Genomic DNA, 13,631 nt, shown 5'->3' with positions numbered 1-13,631 from the left:
GACTAAAGACTACGAAGAAACACGCAGGACGACACGGTGGTTGAGAACCTCACGCTTTACGCTCGATCAAGGTCAAGGACATGTAAAGCAAAGAACAGTGGTGGAGGTCAACGAAATGCGTCCAAGACTGGTCGACTGCGACAATTCCTCTGGCCTTTGGGCCCCATTCAGCCCATGTGCTTAACATCCTGTTCGCTACATCCGGGCTCCTGGGCTGCGCTTCCAGCAACCTCTCATCATCATCTCTACATCGCTCTCGCACCATTTCCCGCCTCTATCCCTCCGCCTCTTGCTCTCGAAGATGCTCCTCCTCGCCATCCATGATCGTCACCCAACCTTCAGGATCACGGCCGATGGCTTCGACGCTCTTCTGCTTACCTTTGACGATAGCTGTTGCAACCCGGATGTCGGTCTACGCTGTGGTCAGCACATACTCAACGTGCAAGACTTGAACACTTACCTTAATCAACTCCACAATCTTTCGGAACTGCTCTGTACAGCCCTCTGGGTCTCACTTCTCATCATCATCCACGCCAATTTTGGCGCCGTGGTGGAATGCTTCCAAGACAACGTCCTAGCGAGTCGGTTAGTTTGACGTTCGAAGCATGTCAGCACGGCTTGCTGGACTTACACGCAACCTCTCAGCTTTCGGGTAGCTCATCCCATGGGAAGCGAACTCCTCCTCTTCATCGGTCCAGCTATAGGCATCCTTGAAAGACAACTGCTTCCACCACTCCTTGAGTGCATCCATAATCACATTTGCCTGGTCCAGATGCGGATCGCCGATATAGAAGTACCCAGTCTTCTTCTTCTTCTCCTTGCAAAGCATACAACTGCAGGAAAGGACAGGGTCATTACCCCGATACTGCATGAACGCATAATGCTTGAGGAACTGCTCCTTGGACAAGAACGGCTTCTCAGATGGATGGCCCCAGATGCGAAAGTCCCGGCGCTGGTCGTTCTTGTCGCGTTTGCTCCACCAGAAGGCTGTCAACGATGTAGGTCTTCGTATCGCGGTCGGACCAGCTTTCGGTGAGATTTCCGCCGATGATCTTCTTGAACTGCTCTTCGTCGTATTGCCAAGCACGTTCGGCAGGGCGACTAGGTGGTGGGTTGCTGCCCTCTGGCCATCTGCCGATGCCGTCACTTTTGGATATCTGAGGTATGACCACGATTGTGCTTGAGCTTTGGTTGCGTGGTGTTGAGGCCATTTTCGCTCACCCGATGGTTCTTGTTGGAGATCAGATCGACCAACGACTGGTCGAAGACTATATGCTGTCGATTCGTTTGCTGCGCTGAAAGACCTGCAGTAGCATTAGAACCAGGGTAAATGAACAGGCCGATTGCTAATCGCTGTGGCAGAAATTGGGGGCTTCTAGACTCTACGAGCCATATCGCTCTTTGTTCAGTCAGCTATGTTCACGTCTGCTTGTCAGAAGAACAACAAGACACACTACTCGACAGCTGAAGGCCTCTACACCGGGCTTGCTCTATGCCCAAGGATGCCAGAGCCAGGCTTACGTACAGCTCTATCTTGAAGAGCGTCAATGGCCTGCCGGTCTCCGCAGGTTGCACATACCACGGTGATAGTCTCCTCGCCACCGGATCGAAGTCATCAAAGACCAAGTCAATTGTTACTCAGAAGCGACGATCACGAATCAGCACATATTCTGAAGTCATCTACGTAATATCGAACGCAACGGACTACCCACTACTCAGCTACACTCTGCCATACACTTTGCTCAAGCACCCGGCAAGGCCGCCGCCCCTCGCCGCTCCTCAGCATCATACTCCGCCTGCCAACCAGTCTTGAACTTGTCCAGGTCAGTGGCAATGTCGGCAGCAAACTTGCAGTTCTCCTTGCAGATCCCTGCCGCGAACACCAGACTGTCAGCCATGGCAAAGACGCGCTTGAAGTACACCAAACATCGGACTGGATCCCAGGCAGCTTTCTCATGGTTAAAGACAGCCCAGATCGCATCCTGCAAAAGTGGTTAGTATGAGCACACGTGCACATTGGAGTGTTCACTTACCACCAAACTCTGTGCCACGATCGTTCCCACTCCCACAGAAGCAAAGTACTGCTGCTCGAAAGTCATATCGCTCTGAGCGGTCCGAGCTACGTTCCCTAGATGTCCAGAAAGTTTCTCGGACATCATGTCAACGTACTCATCCTTGGGCGCCCAGTTTGCCTTGTCGCGATCCTTTCCGCACAACCAGCACTCACATGTGCTCTTCTCGGTCAGGCCATGCAGGAACTTGAAATGCTCGTAGAAGCCCTTGAACGTATCAAAACCACGGCCGCTCGGATGGCCGTAGATATGATAGGTTTGAGAGTAGCCGGCTGCAGAGGAGCTGAATCGCGTCTTCAACCAAGCATGGTATCCGTCAGGAAGCTTCACGAGCTGGTAAGTATTGTCGCTTTGCTGGAGCGCGGGGTCATTCTTGAGATTAGATTTGATGTTCTCTTCGAAAGCCCCTGGGTCCACGACCTAGATGTTTTTCTCACCCCTCGCAGAGAGCATTGGTTGCGGTTCGGATCCTGGTGAATGGTTGTTGATGCCATCTGAAGTCTCACCTAGTCTGACGAGCGTCTGGGCTGGCGTGTTGGACGTACCGCTCATGTTTGTAGCTGAGTCGTTGTGTAGGAAGGGCCTCCATTTCCAGGGTCATTGTGGGGGCATATGCAAGTGCGCAGGGAGTTTGCTCTGACCTCTCAACAAAGATGCCAAGCACACAAGATGGAATCTAGGCGTCCAGAATGAGCACAGACGGCTGAGGCAGTCCAACAGGTCAAGGTCGTTCTTCACCATCACCCAAGCGCTGATGCGCTGCAGAGAGCATATGCTAGTTGAGAGGCTTTGAGCACTTTCCCGGCCACTACCTCCATTACTAGTCAAATCTCCCTCGCGCGACAGATCCATGGTCGCCGTTACATCTTCAGCTTCGCCCCGGTTCGCACCTCCATCCCACGCCCCCAGATCTCCCACACAGTTCTTAAAGAACCTCACTTTCGGCACTTTCAGATAGGTATACACGTCCCTTGGAAACTTACTCTCCGGAAACCACTTCTCGATCAATTCCCTCACCACCTCACATATCCTCTCCCACTCGTCCTGGCCAGCACTTACGAGTACTTGAAAGAACGGCTCACTTCGTTTCGGGTCGGTCGGATTCTTTACCCGTGCTGAGTTCGTGATGGCATAGGAGAGTGCTTGCCTTTCCCAGTGCGTTCGCTGAATTCATCGGAGAAAGCTTCATCGTCCTGACAGATTGCGTCGTTGGGATCCCAGTAGAAAAGGACAGTGCAAGAGTCGAAATGGGGAGGTGCAGCTGCGAAGTCTGGAGGGTCTTCGTAGGGTGGGTCGTCGATGGGGATGTGGACCGGGGAGTATGTCCGAGTGTTGGTGGAGTGTGCCATCTGATGATGGGGGAAATTTGGTGTGGCAGTGGGAGATTGTGGAGGCAAGAAAAAGAAGAAGTCAAGACCTGAGAATGTTGAGGACCGCAGTGGTAGCTTCCTTAGTTTGGGGACACATGTTTCCGCGACAAGCCTTCCCGCTCCGATCCTCTGGCAGGCACGATCTTGATGGAAATGGTGTCAGATCCAGGAACGTTCCAGACGATGAGCTGAAACTCTTTCAAATGCTTCTGAGGCTGAGATTAACTTGGTTTTGCGGCAGCGTTGCACGCACGTAGATGTATGTTCAAAATCTCTTGTATCATTAGCCGACAGTGCTATGCACCGCGACATGCAACCCGAAGGCACTTAAACTATCTATGCTGTAAGCGTGTGTGTGTTATCTATGTTCATGATCGAAACAATAGAGACCCCATCTTATGCCACACAATGCGCACCCCTCTCCAATCTGACTCAACTCCATATTATGCCTAACAACTCCCTAGTAGCTCAGTGGCTTGAGAACTTCTTTGCGCTTCACTGACTGCATAGCAGGGCTAGCTTCGGCCTCTCTCTTCCTGGTAGTAAACTCCTTGATGACTTTGGTCTAGCCACTGCCTAACGAACATGCTGGGAACCATGCATGACAGTGCTCGTCAACTTCTAGCGTTTGCTTTGCCGCTCCTGCGGCTCGCTTGCCGTTGGCTACTTTGGAATCGGTCCAGGTGACGTGATACCAATAGTCGCCGTTCTCGTCAACCCTGGAGTCCGTCACATCTGCATGAGGATCAATCGGTGGCATAAGAAAGTCCTCCTTCGGTTTCGGGCCCAGGTCGAGATCATGAGCGCTCATCGGAAGGTCGGAAACTGGAGGGTAGCCCGGGACGTGAGGCGGTGCTGCTGGTAGATTCGGTGGCGCGGACTGTGTTGGCTGATGGGCTTTGTACGGAATGTATCTGGGCAAGGTCATCCGGAGTGTCATGCGCTTAAGGCAGCGCGTCCTGTGGTGCGCGCTAAGGCGTCGATACTACTGCAGTTGGTTGATTCTGTGAATTCGCGGAGTTACTCGAGGCATTGGAAGACTGGGCTGCAGTAGAGAACGCAACGCAATCATTGGCGAAGAACCGGATTCTCGGCGTGACGAGGTAGACGTATTTCGACCTGGGATGTGACTTCTCTGGGAAATGCTTGTTGATCAGATCGATGGCAGTGCGATAGATGCTTTCCCACTCATGTGGTCCCGCTCTGACCATGACCTGGAAAAATGGCTGCGATGGCGCAGGGTTGTTGGGATTCTTCATGCGTGCAGATTTGGTGATAGCTCGAACAAGAGCAATGTGCTGGTGTGTCGTCGCGCCGAACTCATCGCTGAACGGCTCTTCATCGCCCTGGCAGATCTTATCATCTGGATCCCAGTAACATTTGATCTGAGCGGAACCGTCGAAATGCGGAGGAGCAGCAGCAAAATCCGGCTCATCTTCGTAGGGAGGATCGAGTCTGGCTTCACTTCTGTCTACGCGCAGAGCGCTTGCTATCCCACGCACCAGGACTTGGTCTAGATCCTGACAGGCCGGTGTCTTTGCATGCTGCCTGAGTTTGTGGTGGGAATAACGACGCGCCGTGAGAGGTTCATGAATTGCCTTGTCTCTGTCCATCTATTGCTAGCTGGCTCGTCAAGACATGCAGCAGACAAAAAATCGGCTTCATGGGTCACTTGGTCTTTGTGCTGTTGGCATGATCCAAGTGTGCGGCGCTGAGCCAATGGCTATCGCCTCCTGCGACCAACAGAAAGATATGCTGCAGAAGGAATCATGCTAGGAATGCTTACAGCTGTATCAGTAGCTAAACCGCGGCGAATGCATCTGTCACATTCTTCTGCACCATGATCCCCTCGATACTATCTTGATTCGAATCCTTCCTCACCAACTCATCCACCATCAACCTCGCCACATTCTTCCCCATCAACGCATTCGTCTCCATCGTGCTAATGAAACTATCCATACCCGAAGTATAGTAAAGATTCTTGCCCAAGTTCGGATCCTCAAACGTCACCCTTGGGTACTCATACGGATAGCTATTCCAGACTTTCCGGTATATCCACGTAATATCCCTGCCACTTACAATCTCTTTCCCACCCCCTGGCGAATCTTTCACACCCAGTAGGGCGGCCAGCCATTCCGAATCTGGTGCTTCGGGTGAGAAGATTTTGTAGAGGTATTCTTTCTGGCTTGTGTTTGGGTTTACGATGGGGCGGAGGAGGGAGATGCTGAAGAAGCCGGGACTTCCTACGCCTTCTTTGCCTTTGCGGGCGGGCTCGCCGTCGGGGAGGGTTGTGAGGATGACTCGAGGGGCGGGCTTATCTGCTGGCATGTTGAAGAATTCGGGTGACAGGAGGTGTGGTGAGGTGAAGAGGGTGACGTGGAGCTCGACATAAGGTATTTCGTCAGGGTGGTGTTCGCTGGCCACGCCTAAGCTCTTTAAGTCAGAGTACTGGTATGGCGCTGCCAGTACGACGGCATCGAAGAGCTGCGATCCTGATCCGGTGCCATCGATGTGGCTGTAGTTCAGAGCGTACTTCCCATGCCCTTGCGGCCAGATACCTCCTACCTTGGTCTCTAGCTTCAGATGTGCTCCACTGCTCTTGATCATTCCATCGAAGATCTTCCAATTCCCTCCCTCAATCGCCATAGCCCCGTCGGTAGCCATACACACCATCGCCTCCAAGCCATGGATGTATCCTAAATTCTGAGCATAGTTCACCCTCGTACTAGCCTGCACCACTTCCCTCCCGAATGGTCCCGTGATCCCATTCTCACGCATATACTGCTCGCCCGTCGAAGCCGTGACAGCCAGCAATCCAGTGTCCTGTGCTGCCTGCGTCAAGCTTGCGAACGGGAATAGAGGCGCATCGTAGAGTTGCATGAACTTTCCAATGACCTTCTTCATCAACTTCTGCGTCCTTACTGGTGTCCATCCATACTTCCAGAACAGTTTTGCAAAGTCAAACCAGCCGCCATTTGCTGTTAGGACAATATTCTCGCCGTCCCAGATCGCTAGCTGTGGGCCAGGTACCTTCGAGCCATCGACATGGAAGTCATTCTCTGCGAGCCCAGATGTCGAGAGATTGAAGTCTTTCGCTGCGTCTACAAGGATGTGGTTGATCTCAACGAAAATGCTTGCACCGAGCTCGACGGGGAGTGTTGTATCGTTGTAGGCCGAGACGGTGGTGGAGCGGCCGCCTACGTACGGATTTCGATCGAAGACGGTAGTGTTGAGTGGAATCGAGGCATTGTGGGCATACTTGGAGAGGAAGTAGGCTGCTGAGGATCCGCCAGCTCCAGCGCCGATAATGGCGATGTTCGTAGGTCGAGTGTGGTCATCCGCCTGCAGTGGGACCTGTTGCTGTGCACCGGAGAGCCAGGCAAAGGTGGCGGCCGTGAAAGACGAGAGCTTCATCGTGCTTGATGATTAGACGTTGATGATGCCACTATGGGCTTGATATTGTGTTGGCTACATGGTTTGCTATTGTCAAGAAGGCAAGAGGTGAGATCGCGTGCCTTGCATCTTGAATCGTGAGACGGCATCGCGGCTTCTTTCCGCGCGGTCAAGATCGACAGCAGGGAGCATCTGAACAACATCCTCTCCATCTTCCCGACCACACTTGTCTTTTCACATTGATATTTCAAGACAGACGCGTATTGCTTCTAGAGGGCTTATGCTATGGCGAGATTCAGCCTACGGTGCCAGAACGACGTCCACGTGCCCACCCGTGGAGGCCATGCATCGAATCAATGACAACTCGAGCACGCGGCAGTCTGCAGAGAAATGTTGATTGCTAGACAGACTGGGCAGACTGGGTAGGCCACGTGGTGAAGTCCCACTACCACTGACCGTGATTCGCAGGCGCGATGGGGACGTGATCATGTCCTCAAAATGAACACCGCTGTGACCCATGATATCGCGATTAACATTGTCTGCCTCTCCTTCACAATAAAATACAACTACGATCATACTCACTTCCAGAATCAGAGCCTCAATATCCTGCCAAGAAGCAACCAAAATGGACGACATCGAGATCCAGAGACTACCGCTGAACACAGCACCAACAGCGAGACTGAACGCCTACAATCGACATGCCTTGGCTCCCTGGATAGGCGAGACAGGCTATCTCACCCCGGCGTATCTTCATCGCAGGGAGCAAGAGCGCATTCCGTTCAACATGGCGCGTTGGCTGAGTGCCGAGATCTCGAAGCACATGCTACACGAACCGACCAGAACCCTAAGACTTAACAAGTCACAGATCACGAGGCTGCTAAAAGTCGCGGCGAAGAGCGACTACTCAACCTCAAAGGCATCACAGTATCTCCACGAGCTTCAACTCATCGCGTTCTCATCCCCACCATTGCCAAAATCTCGCGAGGGATACTTCATCCGTCTCAGCGAGAGCAGTCCGAAAGATGTCGATGACGGCAACCTCCAACCGGTACACACCAAGACCGAGGCATTTCTGAAGACTGTCTGCTCGAAGCGCGCGGTGCAAGCACTGCTGACTCTGCACGCAAACGATGAGAATGATGCGATCGACAACGTGCTCTACTTCTTCCCATACCACACCACCCTCGACCGCCTCAGCGAGTGGCGCTGCTACATCCACTCAAACGAAGTCGTCGTCATAAGCCAAAGCCGATTCTACCAAGCTCATCATCCTGGGGTGGAGGATGGCAGCCTGCGAGAGATGGTGCAGCAGATCAGAGCACTTTGGCATGAAATTGGCCCTACTCAGGGGTTCACAGAATGCCTCCTGGACGTATATGCAGAAGTACACAAGCCCGACTTTCAGGTCAAGCTGATTGAGGTCAACCCCTACGGCCCACATTGCGGAAGTGAAAGTCTGCTATTCCACTGGGTCGACGATGCGGCAATTCTCCTGCCAGATGCAGAACCGACTAAGACGATACTGCGACTTGTCGACCCGGAAAGCGACTCTACCCACAAGCTCGGCCGCAAAGAAGCATACGAGATCGGCCGCGCCGACATAATTCAGGATGAATTCAATATCACACTGAACCGCGGCCTCGGGTGGATACTGCTACCCCACGAGCATCGCCGCTTCATGCGCCTCAAAGTCCCAGGACAAGACTTCGTGACGAGGAAAGAAAGACTGGAGCGCTTCCGTGATGGCTACGAAGGGTCGTGGGCGGAGAGGAAGACACAGCCTCTGTATAACGTACCACCAGAGGACCATCCGCGGCTCAAGAAGCTTCAGAAAGCGTGCGTGGAGTGGCAAGATTATATGACGGATCCGGAGGTGAATTATGGAGCTGGGGCGGATGAAGTCATGTATCATACCTTGTATCAGAGCCTTGGAGGCTTTAGAGTGGCGTACCTTCGAATGGAGTAAGTTAGGTACCTAGGTAGTGTAAGCCAGCGTCATGAAGCGACATGTATTGCAACAAATATGGCTTCTCACAGCGCTACTCATGCGCTTCACTTCGTTGATCGTTCGTTGTCCTGCCGTAAGCACGATTTTATGTGATCTTGAAGTACCTTCCAACTGGTAACATTATTTGTTGCTCAAATAGGAAGTCACGCTGCACGGTCCAAGCTGTACCCACACTAGCCGTGTTGATCCTCACGACCCGCGCAGCGGGTGTTGGCCACCTTAATGAAAGTGCTTATCTCAACAACAACATAAGGTGTATTCAAGCTATCTAGACACTATATCGTCTATATAAGTAAGCTATATTAGTAATATCTTCCGTCTATTTACTACGTAGACAGGGCGTTACTTAGTACCCTTAATTATAGCTATTATTATTAAACAGGTATATCGTGCTTCACTACCGAGCGGGCCACACTACCGAGCGGGCTACACTACCGAGCGGGCCACTTTTGCTAAGAACTGTACCACTTCTATAGATATAGCTATATAACTACTATTATAGCGTATATTGTCTTCAAACGAGGCCAAACTGACCTTAGCTGTCTAGGCTACGAAACGCGACGCGACAATTACGAATCGACTTGCTATAAAGGTATACGACGCGTCTCGAAGTATACTAGGATATCGATTGAATAGACGACCTCCTCGGGGTGACTACGAGCCCAATTCGAAGAAGCTTATAGAGCTAGAAGAGAGGGTGATACTTAAGTATATACTCGAGCTAGATCTTAGAGGTTTCCCGCTATTAAAGGCTAGTGTACGAGTAATAGCCGATTTATTACTATAAGAGAAGGGTCTTAAGCCCGCTAGTCTTAATTGGACAGACAGGTTTATTAGGCGGCATCGTGAGCTAAAGGTTCGTATAACACGTAGATACGATCGTTAGCGAGCCCTAATAGAAGATCTAGACGTTATCGAGAGGTAGTTCTTACTTATACGTAATATAAAGGAGAAGTATAGCATCCTTGACTAGGACACCTATAACTTCGACGAGACAGGGTTTATAATAGGTGTTATTACGTCTTAGAGCATCGTTACGGGTTTAGAAAGGCGTAGTAGAAAGAGGAAGGTCGTTTAATAGGGTAATAGAGAATAGGTAATAGTGATTAAGACTATCTATATAGACGGAATAGCGCTCCTACCCTACGTTATCCTTATAGGCAAACAGCATATTAGTACCTAGTACTAAGACGGCAACTTAGGTCTAGACTAGACAATCGGGCTAATAGAGAACGGCTAGACTAACAATAAGTTTGGTATACGGTAGCTAGAGCATTTCTAGAAGTATACTATAGCTCGTACGACTAGGGCATAGAGACTACTTATTATCGATAGCTACGAGAGCTATAACTCGAAGGCATTCTAGAATCTATATAAGGAATACAAGATCTTGGCCCTATATATACTATCGCACGCCTCGTACTTACTCTAGCTATTAGATATAGGTTGCTATTCGCCTTTAAAGAAGGTATACGGTACTTAGCTCTCGGGCTTAGTACGCTAGCGTATCACTTATATCGATAAAGTAGAGTTTCTACGCGCCTTCCGGGCAGCCTATAACGCTATATTTGGACAGGAGAACATCCTATCGAGCTTTAGAGGCGCCGGTTTGGTTCTATTTAATCTATAGGTAGTAATAGACAAGCTTAATATTAAGCTACGTACGCTAACCCCTCTAGCTCCGGACTCTACCCCTTAGGAGTCGAAGACACTACGAACTACAAAAGAATTCGACTCTTAATCGACACTAGTAACAAACAAAATGCGTGCCCGGGTAGGTTCATTGCTAAACTCGTTATAGGAAGGGGTATATTAGCTTATAAAAGGGAGTAGAGAGATAGCGTATTAGATAGCTCTTATACGAAGCGAGATTAGTAAGCTACGTAAGTCTAACGAGGCCCTTATATAGCAAAAAGCACGAAAGCGTAAGTATATTTAGTCTAGAGGGTCTCTAACCTTCGATAAGGCGTCGTAATTGATACCTCTAGAGGATACTAGGAGGTAGGAAGTGAGTAGAGAGTCGCTAGATAGTATTCGGCTAGTACTAAGGCTACGACGCTATAAGCGATATAGCGAGTCGGGGTATAACGTACGTACCTATTAAGTAGACTTACTAGATAGCGAAGAATCTAAAGAGGAATTGTCCTCCTAGTAACGATTCTATAGGATGTCGTCGTGTTAAGATACCGTCGTAATCAAAGTGGAAGTAGTATAGTTCTTAGTAAAAGTAGCCCGCTCGGTAGTAAAGAACGTTAGTACATATATATACGGAAGTTAGGACACGTAATAGGGAAGGAGGAAGGACCAATATAGTATACGAAGGTATATAGTAGAATAGTGTTTAGTACTAAAGGTGTCTCTACTATCGGTATAGAGACTACGTCTCTTCTATCTATATAGAGGGATATTGCTCTAGTCCTAGTTCTATTTCACTACGCCTTATCGGTTTTACCTATGTCTTATCCTACGACGATAGTTCCTCCGATAGTCTCGTACTAATTAGCTAAGCGACTTTAGGTCCTCTAAGTCGCTCCTACTATTCGTATAGTATCTCGGTAGTGTTACCGTACTATTGTCTCGACTAGCTTAGTATATACTAAGTTAGTCTTAGTACCGTACGACATACCTACTAACCTATATTTATAATACTCCTACTTAGGTCGTAAGGTAAGGAACGATTACTCCTACTATACTAGCTATAGCTATTATACGAAGGTCTAGAACTAGGGACCGGCTAGCGGTTTAGTCAAACTATCTACTACTATCTCCTTAGTATAGTAGTACTCTATTTCAATCTTCCTCTACTACTAGAGGTGTCTAATATAGGTATAGGCAACATTAATATATATTAAGAATATATAGGCCGTAGGTCAAGTATAAGGGTATAGGTATGTTATATAACTAGATCACGTAACTAGGGTTTACTAGCCTATAGGCTAGTAAACATCCGGACACCTAGTATCTACCTATACTAATACTAGCGATACTATATATAGATACACGCTATCCTATTAGGTCCTTCTTCGTCTTTTGTATAATCCGCCGTCTTCTACTACTACGTAACTCGTATCGCGATCTAAGCGTATATATAGGTAACATCCTATTATTAAAACTTAAGGCTACGTACGCTAAGAATTAGGTGACTAATTAGTCACCTACAGCCTCTTTAAGAGCAATGCTTGTCTATTCTAGATAGATATATACAATATATAACCTACTTTTAAAACACCCTATATAAGCCCGTATAATAACTTTCTATACTTCTAAAGTAATAGTTATAAGCCCGGTTAGCGCTTACTAACATTCGCTACGATAAGGAAGCCCTAAAGTAGAGTTTATATCGTTATAGTACTACTACTATAACTAGTATAGTAGTATCCCCTAGGCCTAGTAAACCCGCGTAGAACTTTTACTAGCCTATAACCTATTTTATAGTTATAGCTACTACCGAGACGCCGGTAACTACCGGTGCCCTACTTTAGGGTACCGTAGTTCTAAAGAGCTATAACTAATAGGATAAGTTTGACCGTTAGCTAGAGCTCTACGTAGAGTCTTTAAATATCTAGAAGTATATAGATCCTTACTAACTAAGTAACGAGCTAATAGAGCCTACTTACTTAACGTTTAAGGAAATAGAATAAGCGTACACGGTAGGAGACGCTATATTAAGAGACCTTATTAAGCTACGACAAATAAATGTAGACCGAAGGTAACGGATATACGACATCTTTACTACTACGCGATTAAAGCTTATTACCTAACTTATCCGTACGACAATAGAGCTAGGGCAAGAGCTAATATACGGCTAGAATACTCTTAGAGCGAAATACTAGGCTCTTAAGGATCAGTATAGTCTAGACGATATTTTACGTAAGCGGTAGCTTACGCTTAAGCTGTCTGCGCTTTAGAAGGCTAGCGTACGTAGAATCGATAACTAGTACTTAGACTAGTTAGTTTTGTAGACTAAGATACTTAAGTATAACTACGCCGAGTACGACGACCTTAGTAGACACTTCCTACTTACTATTTAGTAGAAGTACGCTCTAGCCTACGGTGCTTCTCTATATAACGAGTAGAAGCGTAACAAAATGTTACTATAAAAGCTTACTAAGCGTTACCTTAAATAGATACGCGATACCGTACTAGTAATAACTAACGGTCGATTAGTCTTCGTAACCTTCTCCGGGGAAACCTTAGTAGATAATACACTAGTACCTATAGGTACTAGTCAAAAGGAGGGTGACCGTAGTAGTAGCCGTAGTAATAATAACCGTAGTAATAGCCGCGGTAATAAGGGTCGTAGTAGTAGCCGCGGCGATAAGAACAAAGACAAGGATAATAATAGGCTAAGCGGCTACTAGAACATTACCGGCGAGCCTAAGGACACCTGTTATAAGGGCCTGTTCTTATACGATATGATCAACCCCGATAAGCGCCTAGTAAAGGATTAGCGCTTAGAGTAGTAGAAGAAGTACTAGAAAAACTTTATTAACTACTACTTAAGCGACGACGGCGAGCGTCTACTTAATATATTAAATCGTAACAATCGTAAGGACTAGGAACGTAATAAGGCTATTGCTAATACAAAGAAGGCATTACTAAGCGATAAGGGCTTTGTTGGCCTTACTGTTCTTTCTAGCTTAATTAGTAAGTTAAGCGTTAACTTTAGGGATTACTAGGTATATAATAACTGTTTAGACACTTATGTAATCAATCATTATAACTAGGAGGGTATAGAGTTTATTATAGAGCGCCTTACTACCTTAGAAATCTAGGCTAGAACAACTA

The 13,631-nt window shown here is 48.2% G+C and overlaps 8 protein-coding genes across 8 annotated transcripts; 1 reads left to right on the top strand and 7 right to left on the bottom strand.

The window, feature by feature from the left end:
- Window positions 1–274: 274 nt before the first annotated feature.
- Window positions 275–751, bottom strand: CLAFUR5_12651 (uncharacterized protein; the record flags this gene model as incomplete). Its single annotated transcript, XM_047911799.1, has 3 exons — window positions 275–412; window positions 461–487; window positions 632–751. The coding sequence occupies 3 exons, from the start codon at window positions 749–751 to the stop codon at window positions 275–277; spliced, it is 285 nt and encodes a 94-aa protein (XP_047767732.1).
- A 166-nt stretch (window positions 752–917) lies between these two features.
- On the bottom strand, window positions 918–1,211 carry CLAFUR5_12650 (uncharacterized protein; the record flags this gene model as incomplete). Its single annotated transcript, XM_047911798.1, has 1 exon — window positions 918–1,211. One exon carries the CDS (start codon window positions 1,209–1,211, stop codon window positions 918–920), a length of 294 nt encoding a protein of 97 aa, XP_047767731.1.
- A 531-nt stretch (window positions 1,212–1,742) lies between these two features.
- On the bottom strand, window positions 1,743–2,673 carry CLAFUR5_12649 (uncharacterized protein; the record flags this gene model as incomplete). Its single annotated transcript, XM_047911797.1, has 4 exons — window positions 1,743–1,982; window positions 2,034–2,479; window positions 2,510–2,583; window positions 2,618–2,673. 4 exons carry the CDS (start codon window positions 2,671–2,673, stop codon window positions 1,743–1,745), a joined length of 816 nt encoding a protein of 271 aa, XP_047768118.1.
- A 505-nt stretch (window positions 2,674–3,178) lies between these two features.
- On the bottom strand, window positions 3,179–3,421 carry CLAFUR5_12648 (uncharacterized protein; the record flags this gene model as incomplete). The annotated part of the gene is made up of 1 exon (XM_047911796.1): window positions 3,179–3,421. The coding sequence occupies one exon, from the start codon at window positions 3,419–3,421 to the stop codon at window positions 3,179–3,181; it is 243 nt and encodes an 80-aa protein (XP_047768119.1).
- A 586-nt stretch (window positions 3,422–4,007) lies between these two features.
- Window positions 4,008–4,370, bottom strand: CLAFUR5_12647 (uncharacterized protein; the record flags this gene model as incomplete). Its single annotated transcript, XM_047911795.1, has 1 exon — window positions 4,008–4,370. One exon carries the CDS (start codon window positions 4,368–4,370, stop codon window positions 4,008–4,010), a length of 363 nt encoding a protein of 120 aa, XP_047768120.1.
- Window positions 4,371–4,413: 43 nt separating this feature from the next.
- CLAFUR5_12646 (uncharacterized protein) lies at window positions 4,414–5,055 on the bottom strand (the record flags this gene model as incomplete). Its single annotated transcript, XM_047911794.1, has 1 exon — window positions 4,414–5,055. The coding sequence occupies one exon, from the start codon at window positions 5,053–5,055 to the stop codon at window positions 4,414–4,416; it is 642 nt and encodes a 213-aa protein (XP_047768121.1).
- A 187-nt stretch (window positions 5,056–5,242) lies between these two features.
- Window positions 5,243–6,856, bottom strand: CLAFUR5_12645 (Farnesylcysteine lyase; the record flags this gene model as incomplete). Its single annotated transcript, XM_047911793.1, has 1 exon — window positions 5,243–6,856. One exon carries the CDS (start codon window positions 6,854–6,856, stop codon window positions 5,243–5,245), a length of 1,614 nt encoding a protein of 537 aa, XP_047768122.1.
- Window positions 6,857–7,460: 604 nt separating this feature from the next.
- On the top strand, window positions 7,461–8,801 carry CLAFUR5_12644 (uncharacterized protein; the record flags this gene model as incomplete). Its single annotated transcript, XM_047911792.1, has 1 exon — window positions 7,461–8,801. The coding sequence occupies one exon, from the start codon at window positions 7,461–7,463 to the stop codon at window positions 8,799–8,801; it is 1,341 nt and encodes a 446-aa protein (XP_047768123.1).
- Between the last annotated feature and the right edge of the window lie 4,830 nt (window positions 8,802–13,631).

The sequence above is a fragment of the Fulvia fulva genome, chromosome 11 (genome assembly GCF_020509005.1).
Source record: "Fulvia fulva chromosome 11, complete sequence".
In the NCBI taxonomy this organism is placed as follows: domain Eukaryota; kingdom Fungi; phylum Ascomycota; class Dothideomycetes; order Mycosphaerellales; family Mycosphaerellaceae; genus Fulvia; species Fulvia fulva.
Note: the sequence above shows the minus strand (reverse complement) of the source record. Positions and strands in the feature narration are given on the sequence as shown.